This window comes from Balaenoptera musculus, chromosome 8, assembly GCF_009873245.2.
Source record: "Balaenoptera musculus isolate JJ_BM4_2016_0621 chromosome 8, mBalMus1.pri.v3, whole genome shotgun sequence".
NCBI classification, from domain to species: domain Eukaryota; kingdom Metazoa; phylum Chordata; class Mammalia; order Artiodactyla; family Balaenopteridae; genus Balaenoptera; species Balaenoptera musculus.
The window spans coordinates 19,143,231-19,163,742 of NC_045792.1; the positions used below are offsets into that span (position 1 = coordinate 19,143,231).

Sequence of the window (20,512 nt, forward strand, 5' to 3'; positions counted from 1 at the left end):
CTTAAGATCATGGTAGAAAAGATATTTTCTCTATTTGTGGTAGGAACAAAGGGCAGTAGAGTTGAAAAGCATTAATAGACTTGAATTAAGAAATGAATTTGAGGCTTAGCTTTATTACTTATTAGCTATATGGTCTGTAGCAAGGTACCCTCTGACCCACTCTATAATGGGATAAAACCAACTGCCTTATTGGGTTTATGAAAGAATTCAGTAAAAATAAAGTATATGTAAAGACTTTATAAAAAGGTCAAGGTTCTTATAAATGTTAGATACTATTATATTAGTTCTATTGTTTTAGGTGGTTAAGTGAGAAACCTTGCCATAAAGGAGGATGAGGTTAGCCTTGAATGAGAGACAATCAACAGTAAAAATTCCAACAAAAATACCCATGGCATGGCAGTTGAGAAAACAGAAAAAACATTTTAAACTATTATCTCTCTTTTCTGAAATATCCTTCAAACAAAGACACATGGGCTAAATAGGACAGAAAGAAACTTTTCTCAGAGAATGTCCCTGAGAAGAGTTTTTAACCATCGATTTAGAACTTTAAATATGTGTTTGTAGACCTTAAAACACGCAGATATTATATTTGTTTAAAAGAATGCTTATTTCAAAAAATCTGAGCTAACATCAATTTTAGATATACCTTTCTATACCACTATAGAAAAAAGATATTTCTAATGAAACAGTGATTAGGTCAGTGATTACAAAACACAACCTGATTTCAGGGTGGATAGAATGTGAAAAAAAAAAAAAAAGTGTTTTGAAATGGATATAACAGTAAATAGTCTCAACTACTTAATGCAATCTTGTTACCTTATTCACAATGTAAATATCGTGGTGTAATTTTTTTTTTTGGAAGGTTATTGGAAACTTGTCCTTTTAAAAGACATTTACCTTTTGCGTCTACCAGGAGACATTAAACTGGCATGAGTTTTCCTTTCCTGAGGACCAGGAATGATATTTAAAGCCTCTCCAGCTGTATTTCAAGAGAACAAAGCAATAAGTCAAGGAAACTGAATAGTTTTCTATACTTGAATTAATGAAATAAATAGCACTACAAAGTGATTATTATTTTATATTAAATTCAGTTAGTATACACTGAGTGCCTACTCTGTGCAAGGCACTGTAGAAGATATTAAGATATATAAAACATAGTCTCTGTGACTTAAGGTTTTATGATAAAATACAAAGTACAGTATACAGAATAGTCTCAACAAAAAATATCATGGCAGAACAGAATAATTATAAGAAGTATAAACTAAGTGTACTGGGTAAGTGTTTTTACCCAGAGGTGTTAAAGAGGTTGGAGAAAAGATGGAAATAAGGGAGAACATAGTGGATGTCAATATATTTTACCTGTGCAGAAAAGAAAAGAGACTGGTCTAAGAACTGAGAGGTGGCACCTCAGTTCTAACCCCAATTCTGTTATTAACTAGCCTTTTGCCCCTTAATATCATATGTTTATAATAATTTCAAGTATATAAGAAGCAAGAAGTATCAGATGATCTCTAAGTTTATCCCTAGCTCTAAGATTCAGCCAGGAATATGCAGGATTTTCAACAGGTAGAGATGGAAAAACATTCCTCATTCCAGCAGGACAGACTACCATGAACAAAGAGAAGAAGGTGGTGAAATATAATGCGTATTCCTTTTAAAATCAAATAACAGGGTCTTTTCTATTAATGAAGAGAACTGAGAACTAGAACAGAGTTCAAGGTTGGACTTCAGCTAGAACAGACATAAGAAGAATCCTAGATTAAAATGTCTCATAGATTTAATAATATGCATATTTAATGGCAGATTTACCTAAAGTCTATTCTACTTCTAGCCTCTTATCTACTTTTTGCTATAATTTTATACCATGAATATAAAGACATTAGCACATCATCTCATTTATACAGTTTGATTAAAAACAAAATTTAAGAGTGCAAAATGTAAACTTACGGGTCATAGTGTCTTGTGACTGTGAATGGTTGACCACTACAAAATTTGACCTCAAAGGAGTTGAAATCTGGCCAGCTGGCCGAATAACTTGTGTAGCTGTCAAAGGAGAATTAGTAAATTGCCCTGAAAGATACGGTAAAGTCAGCAACTCTGAACTGACAGGAGCTGCTTGAGATGCAAGCCTTCTCTGCCGTTTGATTTCTGCAATTCCACTTCTTGTTCGGGCTGAAACACATGAGCATTTAAAAAAAATAACTCAATGTCAGAGTAGTTTGGGAATTTTAAGAAGTTTACATGATATGTGTTCTACTACATATTTAACATGGTGGATCTACAGACTGAAAAACAGCCCTTAAAAATATCAACTAAGTTTACGTGATAATTTCAAAAGAAACAAACTAAAATTGAGTACATTCAAACTTTAAAAATCCAAGAATACATTTCTTCTGTAATAATTCACACTGATAACATCTCCACAAATTAGGAAACAGACTTATGGAATGAGAATTAAAAGATGTGAATACATGAGAGCCAATGAGAAAAATAAGGAATATTTAAAATGCATATTTTTACAATAAATGAAAATATTATTTCCTAATATGATAACAGTACTTAGAAAAGCAGTAGTTTAAACAAAATATAAACTTATTATACATGTATTGTTAACTAAAACGTTCATCTGACAGTAAGTTTGAGTTTAAAGTAGTTCTGAACAGTATTTATAGTTTAAAGTTGAATACCAACCTCTCTGATTGGCAGCAAACCCTGGGGAACTTTGCATGCTCCTAATAAACAAAAGTAGTTTGACATTAAAAAACTTCTGTTGCCAAATACATTCTGATTTAGTTACAGTCAGACCTGAAGTAAATTATGAGTTAAAAGGCAAGAAATCTCTCTCAGACAAAAAAGAAAAGCACTTTTTCTAGGTAACCAAATCTTATTTGCTTTAGGAGAAAAATAGTGGCATATAAACATACACACACACATAATCTTAATAATCAAGTTTCTATCCAATGCAATAAGCATTACAGAGTCTTGACATCCCACTATGAGTACAATTTGACTTGAATTTAGGAACTCAATATATTTAAGAAAGCTATAATATTTTACAATTATCAATTATCTTTTATAACTATAGAGATGCCTTCCCAGAGAAATTCTGATTTTACATATAACTCCATACATAAATACTTCAGAATCCAAGTTGATTTCAAAGGAGATCCTGCTTTCATCAAATTTATGACTATGACATTACTTCATGGAAGCTCTAAAGAAGGAACAAAGCAAACAGATAAGAAAATTCACAATACAAGCTGATTCTCCTTTTAGTATGAACTGAAGTTACCCATGTATTGATATTTTGTAAACAGTCAGACACTGTGCCATTGTCCTCAAAAATCTGTCAAATAAATCGCTACCAAAAAGAGCCACAAAACTTACTGAATCGAATAAGCGCTTTTTTTCTTTTTTTTGCTGCACCCCATGGCATGCAGGACCTTAGTTCCCTGACCAGGGATTGAACCGACGTCCCCTGCATTGGAAGGCAGAGTCTTAACCACTGGACCGCCGGGGAAGTCCTGAATAAGCAGTTTTTTTTTTTTTTCTGAATAAGCAGTTTTAATAGCACACCAACCAATCTTGGAGAACACCTGGCTAAGAGCCTTCTTTTTTTATGTAATACCTTGTCAATAAAATGTTGCAGTAACTTATAAATATTCATAGGTGTTAATTAAACTGTGAATGTCTTTGAGGATGTTTGCAAGGGGAGGAAAGATGAGGGTCAGGAAAGGGGAATAAGAACAAGACTACTGGGCCTTCCCTGGTAGCGCAGTGGTTAGGAATCTGCCTGCCAATGCAGGGGACACAGGTTCGACCCTTGGTCCAGGAAGATCCCACATGCCACGGAGCAACTAAGCCCGTGCGCCACAATGAAGCCCACACGCCCTAGAGCCCGCACACTGCAACTACTGAGCCAGCGTGCTGCAACTACAGAAGCCCATGCTCCTAGAGCCGGTGCTCCGCAACAGGAGAAGCCACCTCTGGATGGACCTAGAGTCTGTCATACAGAGTGAAGTAAGTCAGAAAGAGAAAAAAAAATACTGTATGCTAACACATATATATGGAATCTAAACCAAAAACCAAAAAAAAGGTTCTGAAGAACCGAGGCAGGACAGGAATAAAGACGCAGACGTAGAGAATGGACTTGAGGACACAGGGAGGGGGAATGCTAAGCTGGGACGAAGTGAGAGAGTGGCATGGACATATATACACTACCAAATGTAAAATAGAAAGCTAGTGGGAAGCAGCCACATAGCACAGGGAGATCAGGTCGGCGCTTTGTGACCATCTAGAGGGGTGGGATAGGGAGGGTGGGAGGGAGACGCAAGAGGGAGGAGATATGGGGATATAAGTATAGCTGATTCACTTTGTTATAAAGCAGAAACTAACACACCATTGTAAAGCAATTATACTCCAATAAAGATGTTAAAAAAAAAAAAAAGAGAAGCCATCTCAGTGAGAAGCCCACGCACCACAACAAAGAGTAGCCCCGGCTTCCCGCAACTAGAGAAAGCCTGTGCGCAGCAACAAAGACCCAAAGCAGACAAAAAATAAATAAATAAAAAGGTAAGACTACCAAATGAGATGTGGTACAGAGTTACACAGAAAGCATTTGGAGCCATTCTAGCAGTTTAAACTGAGGAAAGAAACAAGGCCCCTCCTTAAGTGGGGTATTCACTTGTAGCTGTCGGAGAAGCGTAAGAAACTATGGTTTTCATACTAGACTCTAGTTAAATAAGATACATTCTAAAATTGATACTTATTCTAAGGATGGTGAAACTGGCATTCCAAGGCCCTGACATATGTAGAAGGCAGATATTAGTCCCATGTGAAAATTCTAAAAGCAGAAGATTCAGAAGTATTACTATTCAAGTTTGTTTCTTTATAAGGGAAGAACAAAGGAGGCACGGATTCCACATTATCAATTTTCTGCATGTGTAATGAAGATACAAGTGTATAAGGGAAGTCACATGGGGCCCACGTTAGGAGATTTGCATTCACCAAGACTGGGACTAGATTTGTATTCAGCCAGAGATCTGCCTCTAAATTGTTATGGGAACCTGGGAGTGCCATTAATTTTCTCATTTCTAAACATTTTATTAAAGTATGCAATTTATTTCAAATTATTTCAATCAAAGACAAAGAAATATCAATAACCTATAATTTCAAAATTAGATCAGTATTATATAAATGCACAGTGTGGGTCATAAGATTTATATGTGAAGCGATTCTTACACGTGCTTGCATTCCAAAATCACTATGCACATTCTGATAAGCTTATTGTATAAGCTTTTTATTACCTGATCTGAGAAAGTGTATGGTCTAACTTCTTCCACAGAGATGACAAAATTGCTGGGACATCATTTGATGTTTCTAAATCATAAGAGGAAATGTTTCATAATAAATACAGTTGGAGAAAATTCATCATTTAATTTGAACAGACACAGAAAATCAATAAGGAAAACTTATCTCTCAGCTGTTGACATTTTGTTGGGAAATGAGAAATAAACCTATCTTGTAAAAGACCTGCAAAGCTACAACGAGGCTGCTTTCTTTGCTCAAGCCATTAAGAATCAGATACAATACGATGGAAGAGGAAACTTATGAAAACTATGAAGGTTTTTTAGATCAATAATTTTATATTTTCTTTGAAATATAAAAGACAAACTATTTTAAATCTTTCTTCTATTTATCATGTGACATTTGAAAGTAAATTAAAATAATTTGATTTATAAATTAAATTTATAAAATTATACAAACCCCTGTGAGTGTGGAAATTAGTTTTCTACATCCAATGTTTTCATGACCAAATCACCGTGATTGCTCAGCAACTACTCAGAATTACAGATAAAATTCCTGAGGACTAATTAGTCTTTTTCAGGATGTGTTCTAAAGCCACAATGATAGGAAATTCATAAGGTATTTAAATTCTTTACTATATACTTATAAAAGCTCAAACCAGAGAAAGCTACCCAACATAAAAGTGGGATATAAACTTTTGTATTGCAATAACATATTGTTTCTGAGGTCATTTACACATTAAACATTCCTGTAAGATAGTTAAAATAGTTTAGGAAAAGAAAACCTTTAGGCCCTGAACTTCTAGGCTTATTACCCTCTACAGTTTCTAGTTTTGTGATTTTGGAAGAGTTATCTGGCTTCTCTAATCCTCAATTTTCTGATACTTAAGAACAGGTCTAAACAATGGACAACTCTAACTGGATTATTTTAAGGACTGAGATAAAACCTAAGAAAGCACATAGCACAATGCTGCAATAGACAGTACTCAATAAATGTTAAGCTTTTTAAAAAAAATGTTATCATTTACACTAATTCTTTACTGCTGAGTCTTTTCTTAACATGTTGTAAACTACAGAAATAACCAATATGAGAGAATAAATCTAACTTTCTCCTTAAGACACGAATTTAGGAAAGTGTTATTTTATACTTACCACTCAATAAAAATGAACTATTTAATTAGATATTTCACAGTAAATTTTACCTCATCATAGTTGACACAAGTTTTCTTATGGCTTTTAAGAAGTATTAATATCCTTTAAAAATTATTTCTAATTAAAAAAATTAGATAAATGCTGTATAAAACTGACAAAAAAATCCCTGAACCTGAATTCTTACCTTTTGCTTTCATAGCTACATATTCATTCAAAATTGTTGTCAAATTTTTTCCAAATAAAGACTGAAAAGAAAAAGATCAAGCATTACCAAAACCAAATAATACTACCAATAATTTCCCACTACAAAATATTTCACCATAAAAGTTAATAAAAGATCTGGATTACAGAGCAGATGATAAAGAAATGGTGAAGAGCAGGTCATCATAGATGGAAACAGTCGCTTGCCAGTGGGTGAATCAAATCTTCTAAGGGTAAAGATCCTTGTCTGTTTGAATAAGATATTGTGACTATGTTTCTTTAGCTAAGATAGTACAATGGCAGGAATGCAGTTTTCAGTTGGAGATAGGGATCCAGTCACACAAATGAGGACCCACTCCTAATCTGCCCTTTCTATCCTGAATGCCACGTGAACCTGCCAAAGAACAAAGTAAAAAAAAATTGAGTGTAAGAGATATCCTTCCCAAGGATCAGTACCTTGCTATTTTAACTTCTATCATCTCATAAAGTCATTCCCCACTGCCCCCATTCCTATCAGTAATTAAAGGGCAGGCTTTTATTACCTCAAGTTTGAGGTCATATAATAGAACAGGGAAGAGAGCCAAGGATTTTTAGAGCAGACAGTTCTGGTTTTAAGTTCAACATTTAGTGCATGTGTGAAAAATCACCCAGATTTTCTAAGGCTTACTTTCATATATAGAGATGACTTCCTAATGACTTAAGACATATGACTTCTTAATTAATACAATCTTTTGTGGTGAAGATTGACGATAAATGTAACGTATCTAAGACAATGTCTAACACATAGGAGATTACTTCCCTTCCCCCTCCTGAACTTTCATAGCAGATCCCTATTTTATTCTTCTGTGTCATTTAAAAAAATTTTTTTATTTTATATTAGAGTATAGTTGATTAACAATGTTGTGTTAGTTTCAGATGTACAGCAAAGTTTTTCAGTTATACATATACATGTATCTATTCTTTTTCAAATTCTTTTCCCATGTAGGTTATTATAGAATATTGAGCAAAGTCGCCTGTGCTATATAGTAGGTCACTGTTGGTTATCTATTTGAAATATAGCAGAGTGTACATGTCAATCCAAAACTCCCAATCAATCCCTCCTCCTCCCCTCCCCACCCTGGTAACCGTAAGTTCGTTCTCTGTGAGTCTGTTTCTGTTTTGTAAAAAAGTTCATTTATATCATTTTTTAAAAGATTCTGCATGTAAGTGATATATTTGTCTTTCTCCGTCTGACTTACTTCACTTAGTATGATAATCTCCAGGTCCATCCATGTTGCTGCAAATGGCATTATTTCATTCGTTTTAATGGCTAACATTCCATAGTATATATGTACCACATCTTCTTTATCCATGCATCTGCTGATGGACATTTAGGTTGCTTCCATGCCTTGCCTATTGTAAAAAGCGTTGAAATGAACATTGGGGTGCATGTATCCTTCTGAACCACGTTTTTCTCCAGATACGTGTCCAGGAGTGGGATTGCTGGATCATATGGTAGCTGTTTTTAGTTTTTTAAGGAACCTCCATACTGTTCTCCATAGTGGCTGTACAAATTTACCTTCCCACCAACAGTGTAGGAGGGTTCCCTTTTCTTCACACTCTCTCCAGCGTTTGTTTGTAGACTTTCTGACGATGGCCATTCTGACTGGTGTGAAGTGATATCTCGTAGTTTTGATTTGCATTTCTCTAATAATCAGCGATGTTGAGCATCTTTTCATGTGCCTCTTAGCAATCTGTATGTCTTCTTTGGAGAAATGTCTATTTAGGGCTTCTGCCCATGTTTTGATTGCATTGTTCATTCTTTTGATATTGAGCTGCATGAGCTGTTTGTAAATTTTGGAGATTAATCCCTTGTCGGTTGCATCATTTGCAAATATTTTCTCCCATTCTGTGGACTGTCTTTTCATTTTCTTTACGGTTCTCTTTGCTGTGCAAAAGCTTTTGAGTTTAACTAGGTCCCATTTGTCTATTACTGTTTTTATTTCCATAACTCTAGGAGATGGATCCAAAATAACATTGTTGCAATTTATATCAAAGAGTGTTCTGCCTATGTTTTCCTCTAGGAGTTTTATAGTATCCCGCCTTACATTTAGGTCTTTAATCCATTTTGAGTTTATTTTTTTGTATGGTATTAGAGAGTGTTCTAATTTCATTCTTTTACATGTAGCTGTCCAGTTTTCCCAGCACCACTTATTGAAGAGACTGTCTTTCCTCCATTGTATAATCTTGCCTCCTCTGTCGTAAATTAATAGACCATAAATGTGTGGGTTTATTTCTGGGCTTTCTATCCTGTTCCACTGATCTGTATTTCTGTATTTGTGCCAGTACCATACTGCTTTGATGACTCTAGCTTTGTAATATAGTTTAAAGTCAGGGAGCCTGATTCCTCCAGCTCCGGTTTTCTTTCTCAAGATTGCTTTGGCTATTTGGGGTCTTTTGTGTCTCCATACAAATTAAAACATTTTTTGTTCTAGTTCTGTGAAAAATGCCATTGGTAATTTGATAGGGATTGAACTGAATCTGTAGATTGCCTTGGGTAGTACAGTCATTTTGACAATACTCATTCTTCCAATCCAAGAACATGGTATATCTTTCCATCTGTTCATGTCATCTTCGATTTATTTTCATCAGCATCTTATAGTTTTTGGAGTACAGGTCTTTTGCCTCCTTAGGTAGGTTTATGCCTAGGTATTTTATTCTTTTTGATGCGATGGTAAATGGGATTGTTTGTTTAATTTCTCTTTCTGATCTTTTGTTGTTAGTGTACAGGAATGCAAGAGATTTCTGTGTATTAATTTTGTATCCTGCAACTTTACTGAATTCATTGATGAGTTTAGTAGTTTCCTGGTAGCATCTTTAGGATTTTCTATGTATAGTGTCGTCATCTGCAAACAGTGACAGTTTTATTTCTTCTTTTCCAATTTGGATTCCTTTTCTTTTTCTTCTCTGACTGCTGTGGGTAGGGCTTCCAAAACTATGTTGAATAAAGGTGGCAAGAGTGGGCATCCTTGTTTTTGTTCCTGATCTTAGAGGAAATGCTTTCAGCTTTTTATCGCTGAGTACGATGTTAGCTGTAGTTTTGTCAGATACTGCCTTTATTATGTTGAGGTAGGTTCCCTCTATTCCCACTTTCTGGAGAGTTTTTATCATAAATTGGTGTTGAATTTTGTTAAAAGCTGTTTCTGCATCTACTGAGATATCATATGGTTTTTATTCTTTAATTTTTTGATGTGGTGTATCATACTGATTGATTTGTATATACTGGAAATCCTTGCCTCCCTGGGATAAATCTCACTTGATCATGGTGTATGATTCCTTTTACTGTATTGTTGGATTTGATTTGCTAGTATTTTGTTGAGAATTTTTGCGTCTATGTTCATCAGTGATACTGGCCTGTAATTTTTTTTTGTGGTATCTTTGGTTTTGGTATTGGGGTCATAGTGGCCTCACAGAATGAGTTTGGGAATGTTCCCTCCTCTGCAATTTTTTGGAACAGTTTCAGAAGGATAGGTAACTCTTCCCTAAATGTTTGACAAAATTCACCTGTGAAGCCATCTTGTCCTGGACTTTTGTTTGTTGGGAGTGTTTTAGTCAGTTTCAATTTCATTACTTGTGATTGGTCTGTTCATTTTTTTTTTTAATTAATTAATTTATTTATTTTTGGCTGCATTGGGTCTTTGTTGCTGTGTGCGGGCTTTTTCTAGTTGCAGAGAGCGGGGGCTACTCTTCATTGCGGTTTGTGGGCTTCTCATTGCGGTGGTTCTCTTGTTGTGGAGCACGGGCTCAAGGTGCGTGGGCTTCAGTAGTTGTGGTGCGTGGGCTCAGTAGTTGTGGCTCGTGGGCTCTAGAGCGCAGGCTCAGTAGTTGTGCTGCACAGGCTTAGTTGCTCTGCGGCATGTGGGATCTTCCCAGACCAGGGCTCAAACCCATGTCCCCTGCATTGGCAGGTGGATTCTTAACCACTGCACTACTACGGAAGTCCCTGGTCTGTTCATATTTTCTATTTCCTCCTAGTTCAGTCTTGGGAGATTGTACCTTTCTAAGAATTCATCCATTTCTTCTAGGTTGTCCATTTTAGTGACAGAGTTGCTTGTGGTACAGTAGCTTCTGTGTTATTTAAAGTCTGAGAAGTTAAGGGATACACCTAATACTAACTTGATCATTATACCTTGCTTTATTTTTAGTAGCTAAAAAAACAATTGCTGAATGAATGCTATACAATGAATTATGTCCACATAAATTCATGTGAGGTAACAGCAAACAGGTGGTCGTTTATAAGCCAGGAAGACAGCCTTCACCAGGAACTGAAACAGGGGCACTTGATCTTGGTCTTTCCAGCCTCCAGAACCATGAGAAGTAAAAATTTGGGTGGTAGATTTGCTTGTAGTTACTAGGGTATTACTGCAGCTAGGCCCCCACAGCACACAGAGCTACACAAACACACAGATATGCTAATCCACATATACAAAAAAAATCTGTATTTCTGTATATAACTGTACATATATTAAAATAAACATAACTTCATACTGATATCTCTGACTATATAATTTAACGCTACAGGTCTCATTCTTATTCTTATTTGTACTTTCTTTCTCACAGAGTGAGAAACCTCGCTCCCATTATCTATAATATATTAATTTACTTGTTAAAGTTGCTAATTTAGAAGAATTCAGAAGAATTTAAGATTCATTCATGTTATTATATGAATCAATAGTGCTGCTTTTTACTGCTTACTAGTAGGAATGTACCAGTTTGCTTATTCATTCACTTGCTGAAAGACATCTTGGTTATTTTCAGTTTTTGACCACCACAGAAAAACATGAGCATGTAAGTTTTTGTGTGAATATAAGTTTTTCAATTTACTTGGGTAAATATCTGGTTGTATGAATGCTGGGTCACGTGCGGCCCAGTTGTTTAACTTTATAAACAACTGCCAATCTGTTTTGCAAAGCGGCTGTATGATTTTGCATTGTCATTAGCAATGAATAAGAGTTTTTGTTGCTCTGCATCTTTGCCACCAAGAATCTGACAAACTTTAAAAATTGTTTTTTATAGTAGTCATTCTAATATGTATGTATCAGTATCTGATTGGGATATTAATTTTCATTTTCCTAATGACTAATAATTTGGAGTATTTTTTTCACATGCTTATTGCCATTCCTATATTTTCTTTGGGGAAAGGTCTTCAGATCTCTTGCCCACTAAAGAAAAAATTCAGTTAAAAAAAAAAAGCTTCCTATATATTCTGGGCACAATCCTTTTTTCAGAGCTGCAAATATTTTCTCCTAGCTTACGGCTTGTCATTCTTTTAATATTGTCTCTTATAGAGCAAAAATTTTAAATTTTTATAAAGTTGAATTTATCAAATTTTCATTTTTTAGTCAGTGTTTTTGGCTTCATGTCTAAAAATTCATTACCAAAACCAAGATTGCACAGTTTCTCCTATGTTTTCTTCTGAAAGTCTTATAGTTCTATGTTCTACATTTTGATCTATTATCCACTGTTGGTTAATTTTTGTATGAAGTATGTGTAAAGGTTCTTCTTCTTCTTCTTTTCTTAAAAATCTGGATGTCTAATTGTTCCATCACCACTTGTTGTTAAGATTATCCTTTCTCTAGTGAATTGCCTTTGTGCTTTTGTCAAAAAAATCACATTTGGACTCTAATTTGTTCCACTGATCTTATGCCTAACTATCTCCTAATGCCACTCAATCCTGATTACTATTGCTGGTTAGTAAGTCTTAAGGTCGAGTAATGTGAGTCCTTGAACATATCCTTCTTAAGAACTGTTTGGATTATTCTTCCACAACACTACTTAAGTGGTACCTGTGCTCCTACTCCAAGAGGCCAGCACTGCACATCAGCAAGCTGGCAGCAGTAGTGGCTGGGCCTCAGACCCCCAGTTTGAAGGACAGCCCTGCCCACCACCACACCCACAGCAGCTGTGGCCCAACCACAACAGGAAGGTGCACACAGCCCACACAGTGGATACCCCTGGAGCACCTGGCTCTGGTGACAGGAGGATTCTACCACTGAGCCCACCGGACACCTTCTACATAAGGCCACTCTTTCAAGACCAGGATAATACATAGAAACAAATACAGAGAGCTAGGCAAAATGAAGAGACAAAGGAATACCTTCCAAACAAAACAAGATAAAACCTCAGAAAAAGAACTAAACAAAACAGAGATTAGCAATTTACCAGCTAAAGAGTTTAAAGTAATAATCATAAGGATGCTCACTGAACTTGGGAGAAGAATTGATGAACTCAAGTGAGAACTTCAACAAAGAGAAAATATAAAAAAGAACCAATGAGAACTGAAGAATACAATAACTGAAGTGAAAGTAACACTACAGACAATCAACAGATTAGAGAATAAAGAAGAATGGATCAGCAATCTGGAAGACAAGGTAGTAGAAATCACCCAATTAAAACAGAAAAGATTGAAAAAAAATGAGGATAGTTTAAGGGATCTCTGGGACAACGTCATGCACACTAACATTCCCATAATAGGGATTCCAGAAGGAGAAGAGTGAGAGAGAAAATAGAAAACCTATTTGAAGAAATAATGGCTGAAAACTTCCCTAACTTGTCAAAGGAAAAGACATCCAAATACAGAAAGCAAAGAGTCCCATACAAAATGAACCGAAAAAGACCCACACCAAGACACATTATAATTTAAATGTCAAAAGTTAAAGAGAAACAGAGAATCTTAAAAGCAGCAAGTGAAAAACAACTAGTTACATACAAGAGAACCCCTATAAGATGATCAGAGGATTTTTCAGCAGAAACTTCACATGCCAGAAGCGACTGGCACAACATATTGAAAGTGCTGGAAAAAATAACCGAACAACCAAGAATACTCTACCTGGCAAGATTATAATTCAGAAGTGAAGGACAGAGTTTCCCAGATGAACAAAGCCAAAGGAGTTCATCACCACTAAACTGACCCTATAAGTAATGTTTAAAGGGACGTCTTTAGGGCTTCCCTGGTGGCGCAGTGGTTGAGAATCTGCCTGCCAATGCAGGGGACACGGGTTCGAGCCCTGGTCTGGGAAGATCCCACATGCCGCAGAGCAACTGGGCCTGTGAGCCACAACTACTGAGCCTGAGCGTCTGGAGCCTGTGCTCCGCAACAAGAGAGGCCGCAATGGTGAGAGGCCCGCGCACCGCGATGAAGAGTGGCCCCCACTCGCCACAACTGGAGAAAGCCCTCGCACAGAAACGAAGACCCAACACAGCCAAAAATAAAAATAATAAATAAATAATAAATTAAAAAATTAAAAAAAAAAGGGACGTCTTTAAATGGAAAAGAAAAGGCCAAAACTAGAAATAAGAAAATTATGAAAGAAAAAAATCTCACTGGTAGAGACAAACACATAGTAAAGGTAGTGGATCACCCACTATAAAGCTAGTATGAAGTTATGTACGGTCTACAAGAGACTCAGTTGTTCAAATCTAAAGACACACAAAGAGTAAAAATGAAGAGATGGAAAAATATTCCATGCAAATGGAAACAAAAAGAAAGCTGGGGTAGCAATGCTTGTATCAGATAAAACAGACTTTAAAACAAAGACAAAGAAAGGCATTTCATAATGATAAAGTGATCAATGATCTTTTAAGTGGGTGCTACTTTAACAAAAATCAGCTATTGTCAATAAACCAATTCAACACAAGCAAATCTGATACTGGACTGCAAGTTAATGTTAAGAATGTGATTAGGATTTCTTTGGATTTATGAACAATGTTTTTGGTAGCTTTACAAATATAATAAAGTATTTGGCAGACAGGATAAATTAACTCTGGATTACAACTTATGATATTGTGAATTAAAAAAAGTCTAATAAAAAGTTTATTGAGTATTTTTCTCTGAATACTCTCATTCTTTAAAATTATTGTCATTAAATAAATGAAGAGCCCAAGAGTATCAAATCATTTGCAGTGAAGATCCAAAATCCCTGAAACTGTTGGGATCATATGTGTTATTTATTTAATTTTTAAAAGCAGTTTAATGTTCACAAGAAAATCGAGAGGAAGGTACAGAGATTCTCCATAAACTCCTGCTCCCACAAATGCAATGCCCCCCCTGTTATCAGCATCACTCCCAAATGTGTATTAAATTTCAGATTTTTTCAGATTTTGAGATAATGCCTATTATACATGGACATAAACTGTGTATTATGTAATAACTCCTGTGGGGTTGGGGCAGCATCCCACAATCTAAAATTAATATTTCTACAACTAAATGGATAAATAGTTACAGAGTGGGATTTTTAAAAAGGGCTATAAATATCAGTTCAAATTAGGTCCTGCTGTCAAAAGAGTTGTGGATCTGGATCACTCTTGTAAAATGTTATCATCAATTTGCTGATGCTGAGTATGCGCCTGGTAGATATTCAGTAAATTAGGAAAATCACTTCCTAATTGGTATCAAAGTGAAAGCTGATTACAGTAAGTCCCTTACATATGAATGAGTCCCATTCTGAGAGCACATTCGTTAAGTCCAACAAAGTTAGCCTAGGTACCCAACTAACACAATCAGCTATATAGTACTATATTGTAATAGGTTTATAATACTTTTCACACAAATAATACATAAAAAACAAACACAAAAGATAAAGAAAACATTTTTAATCTTACAGTACAGTACCTTGAAAAGTACAGTAGTACAGTACAATAGTTGGCATACAGGGTCTGGAATTGAGTCAACAGGCAAGAAGAGTTACTAACTGGAGGAGGGAGAGGAGGTGGGAGATGGTAGAGCTGAAGGACCATCAGCAATAGGAGACGGAGGGCAAACTGCAATTTCACTCACGCCTGACGTTGATGGCACAGGTTCTGGTTCCTTGCTGGATTCAATTCCATCTATCCTCTTGAAAAAACGATCCAGTGATGTCTGGGTAGTAGCATTTCGCATCTTTGAAAGTTTGCAATTTGAAGGTTCGTATGTAGGGGACTTACTCTATTTCCCTTAGGCAAACAGAGTGCTTTCTGTGTCACACTGTTAGCCATCCCCCTTAAATGAATGGATTAGATGTAGTTTCTGTTTGTTTATTCTTGAAAAAACTATGTGAACAACAAAAGGATGTAAATGGTAACTTGCAGATCAGACATAGTCAATAACTGGCCATTTCAAAACAAAAACAAACAAAAAACTTGTTGGGATTTTGACTAATAAATGTATAGATCAAAATTTGGAGAATGGACATCTTAACAATATTGAGTTGCTCATTCCATGAACACAGTATATCTTTCTTTTTATTCAAGTCTTTGATTTCTTTCATGTAGATTTTAGCATACAGATTTTACGCATATTTTGTTAGATGTATTACCTAAGTATTTTATTTTTGTTTGTTTGTTGGGTGCTACTGTAAATGGTATTTTTTTTTTTAATTCCACTTCCAATGGTTCATTGTAGGTATAAAGAAATATGATGGACTTTCATACACTTTGTATCCTGTGACCTTGCTAACCTCCAGCAGTTTTGTAGGTTTTTTTAGGTTTCCTCCATAGATAATCATGTTGTCTGTGACAGTTGAAATGAATCTAAAGACCCATGTTTAAAATAAAATGACAACATACCATTTCAAATAATGTAGTTCTAGCATATACCCATTATATACCAAACAATGCTCTACTGGTCTAGTGATATCTAAAAAAGAGGTGACAACAAGATATCAAAAAATATGTTTTATATTTGTCTGAAGGAAGCAACTATAGGAAAAGCAAATATAGGAAAGATTGGACTGCTATATAATGCCATAGACCAGGTGGCTTGTTTCTCATTGTTCTGCAGGCTGGGAAATCCAAGATCAAGTTGGCAGATGATTTGGTTCCTGGTGAGGACCTATTTCCTGGCTTGTAGACATCCCCCTTCTTGATGTGTGTGCACATGGACATTTCTCTCTCTTTCACTTTTTAAATCCCATCATGAGGGTCCCAACTTCATGACCTAATCTAAACCTATTTACTTTCCAAAGGCCTTACCTCTAAATACCATCACACTGATGGGTGGGGTTTCAATATATGAATTTTGGAGGGATACAAATATTTAGTCCATAACAGGCAGTAAACAAGTAAGCCCCAAAACAAGCAGTAGTGAAACTAATTAGAAATGAGGGTGTCATTTTGAAACTGATTCTCAAAGTCAAAGCTGGAATTCACTTCCCAGCTTAGACATAAATGTATGAAAAGAAGAGCTGGCCTTCTTTAGGTCTTTCCACTCATGCACGAATACAAACTATCAAATTTCTGCCCATTCTGATTTTGCTAATGAGCTGATTTTTAAGACCATGTTTATAGTGTCTTATATGTTGGTCAATGATGAAATATTTCCTTAAAGAACAAATCACTCACCAGTAAGCAGGCTGGGATAAAACCTTCATCTGTACAGTGTTCTGCATATTCTTTTAAATTTGAACTTTCCAAAATAAAAGCCTGGCAGGTAGAAGTAAGGTTCTCTTGTTGTAAGTAACCTAAAGGAAAAATAAAATGTAACTCAGTAATTTCAGTAAATTCTGAACTTTCAATTAAAACTGCTGTTGAAAATACTACAGCAGTTTCATATCATAAATGTAACTTCAGGTGAACATGATGGGATTCTACAGCCTTGCCTGAAACACCAGTTTGTGCTGCAGTACAAAGCAGAATTCATAAAACAGCTGTTTGAGAAGAAAAACTCTAGCTAATATGCTATAAAGCCATAGTAAACAAAACAGTATGGTAATGGCATAAAAACAGACAAATAGATCAGTGGAACAGAATTAAGAGCCTAGAAAAAATCCGCAGCATAAACGGTCAACTAAATTTGACAAGGGAGTCAAGAATACTCAATGGAGAGAAAACCATCTCTTCAACAAATGGTGCTAGAAAAATTGGATATTCACACGTAAAAGAGTGAAACTAGACCCTTATCTTAACACCACTCACAAAAATTAACTTGAAATGGGTTAAAGACTTAAACATAAGACCTGAAAGCAAGAAACTCCTAGAAGAAAACAGGAAAAAAGCCCTTTGACATGGGTCTTGGCAATGATTTTCTGGATTTGACACCTAATGCACAAGTTACAAAATAAAAAATAAACAACTTGGAATATATTAAATTAAACAGCTTCTACACAGCAAAAGAAACCCATCAACAAAATGAAAAAACAACCTATGGAATGGGAAAAATATTTCCTCATATCTATCTGATAAGGGGTTAATAACCCAAATAAATAAAGAACTCATAAATTTCAAGAGCAAGAAACCAAGTTATCCAATTAAAAAGTGGCAAAAGACATGAATAGACATTTCTCCAAAGAAGATACATAAAAGGTCAACAGGTACATGAAACGATGCTCAACATCACTAGCCATTAGGAAATGCAAATCAAAATCACAATGAGATATCATCTCATGCCTGTTAGAATGGCCATCACCAAAAAGACAACAGAAAACAAATGCTGGAGAGGATGTGTAAAACAGGGAACCCTTGTGTACTGTTGGTCAGATTGGAAACTGATACAGCCACTATGGAAAACAGTATGGAGGATCCTCAAAAAATTAAAAATAGAACTACCATATGATCCAGCAATTCCACTTCTGGGAATATATCCAAAGGAAAGAAAAACCACTATCTTGAAAAGATATCTGTGCCCCCTGTGTTCACAGCAGCATTATTTACAATAGCCAAGGCATGGAAACAACCTAAGCGTCCACTGATGAATGTATGGATAAATAAGTTGTGGTATATATATACACACAATGGAGTATTATTCAGCCATTAATTAAAAAAAATGAAATCTTGGCATTTGGGACAACATGGATGGAACTTGAGAGTATTATGGTAAGTGGAATAACTTAGGCCAAGACGGACAAATGCTATATGATCTCACTCATATGTGGAATCTTAAAAACAAAAACAAAAAACCCCAACTGAACTCACAGAAAAAGAGACCAGATTTGTGGTTACCAGAGGCAGGGGATGGAAGGAGGGGCAATCAGAAAACGGTGGTCAGAAGGTACAAATTTCCAGTTACAAGATAAATACAGTTGACCCTTGAACAATGCTGGGGCTAAGGGCATCGACCCTCCACACAGTCGAAAAATCCATGTATAACTATAGTTGGCCCTCCAAATCCGAGGTCCACATACGCATATTCAACCAACTATGGATTGTGTAGTACTGTAGTATGTGTTTGTTGAAAAAAAAATCCACATGTAAGTGGACCCGTACAGTTCAAATCTGTGTTGTTTAAGGGTCAACTGTAAATACTAGGGACTGTAAGTACATTGCAATATAGTAAGTGACTATACTTAACGCTGCTGTATGATATATATGAAAATTGTTAGGAGATTTAATCGATCCTAAGAGTTCTCATCACAAGGAAAAAAAAAATTTTTTTTTTGCGTTCTCTTTTTATTGTATTTATGGGAGATGATAGAGGCTAACTGAACTTACTGCAGCAATCATTTCACAATATTTATGTCAAACCATTATGCTGTACACCTTAAACTTATACAGTGATGCATATCAATTACATCTCAATAAAACTGGAAAAAACCAAAACCCCCAGAAACTCTAGCTAACCCAGAAAAATAAGGTGTTTGATAAAGTGCAATTACTGCCCAGTAATGCTTACAGGAGAAACAATAAAGTAACAATAAATAACAAGAGAACCAATAAGTGATAAATGTTCTACTCCGTAACCTCCATATTAACTAGGTGAGTAGACGGTATAAATTAACTTATTGGATTATGAAAAAAATTACATTCTCTCAACTTTGCAATTTACCTGCATATGTCACTTATTTGCCTAATGGTTTAAAAAAAAAATGAAGAGAAGACCTACTTTGTATGAAATGTAAGAAAGGCACTGCTTTGCTTTTTAATTTCTGCCCTTTGGGAACCAAAGCATTAACTATTTCAACCAGAACTTTAACATTCACACCTAACTGACATTTATGAAACAATATCATGTACCAGTGCTTTGTACTTTCATATATATGAACACTGTCTTGACTAGCATCCTATCCTTGTTTTTTTATTTCTTAGCATCACTGGGGTTCAACTAACCAACTCTATAAGCAGTAGTATAGCAGAAAAAGAACACTAGATAGGATATCAGGAGACCAGGTTCTTATTCTATTGTGTTAAAATAAGCATTGTGGCTTTGGGGAAAAAAAGCACTTAAATTCTTCCAGAGTAAGATACTTTATCTACGAGGCATCACACCTGCCTTGACTTGTGAATCAAATCTGGTTAAGTTATTTCCTTGTGTAAAGCTGAAGGGTTCACATCACTTCCCACAGCTCTCAGGTTAAACTTCTAAATCCTGAGCAGCTTCAGCAGGAATGGAAGACTAAGGACCTCCAAAAGTCCTCTCCTCTATAAAAGCAATGAGAACACTGGCACAAGTTATTAAACTCTTACAGAACTCTGAAAATAATCAATGTCTTGAGAAAAAATCTGTGAGCATTTATTAAGAAAAATGGCTGAATGTCAGTAAGGACAATGAACACTGTGGCATTTTAACTTCCTCTATTCTCATGCTCATCTCTCCAACTGAGTGGTATACTTGAAAATCAACAGCCTGCAAATGCAGTGAAAACCAGCAGCCCAGCAGAAAACGGACAGATCAGATGAAGCTGGAATCTTTCCCAAGTCCCATTCCCAGAAACTGTCATTATTTGATTTGTGTGACAACTCCATGAAAAACCTCACTTGCATGGCTTGTCTTTGAATTGAATCAAAGTTCACCCTGTGTAAACCTTCTCCTTGGAGGTGTTTTTGTTAAATCAATCAGCAGAAACTGGTTAACACTACAGCTGCCTATGACAGAAATAATGGTTGGGACAAACAACAAGCTAAAC

The 20,512-nt window shown here is 35.6% G+C and overlaps 1 protein-coding gene across 3 annotated transcripts in view; it reads right to left on the reverse strand.

The window, feature by feature from the left end:
- LOC118899437 (protein NPAT) overlaps positions 1-20,512 on the reverse strand; it is a 59,293-nt gene that overhangs the window by 20,655 nt on the left and 18,126 nt on the right. Inside the window, exons 2-7 of one of the 3 annotated variants that reach the window (XM_036861177.1) lie at positions 17,016-17,134; positions 6,643-6,703; positions 5,307-5,379; positions 2,692-2,732; positions 1,948-2,172; positions 898-979 (exon numbers count right to left, since the gene is read on the reverse strand). In XM_036861177.1, the coding sequence (XP_036717072.1) occupies positions 898-979; positions 1,948-2,172; positions 2,692-2,732; positions 5,307-5,379; positions 6,643-6,703; positions 17,016-17,134 (601 nt within the window). Of the gene's footprint in view, positions 1-897; positions 980-1,947; positions 2,173-2,691; positions 2,733-3,130; positions 3,490-5,306; positions 5,381-6,642; positions 6,704-17,015; positions 17,135-20,512 lie in introns of those variants that run through there. The other 2 variants (XM_036861179.1, XM_036861178.1) reach the window with 2 other exon arrangements.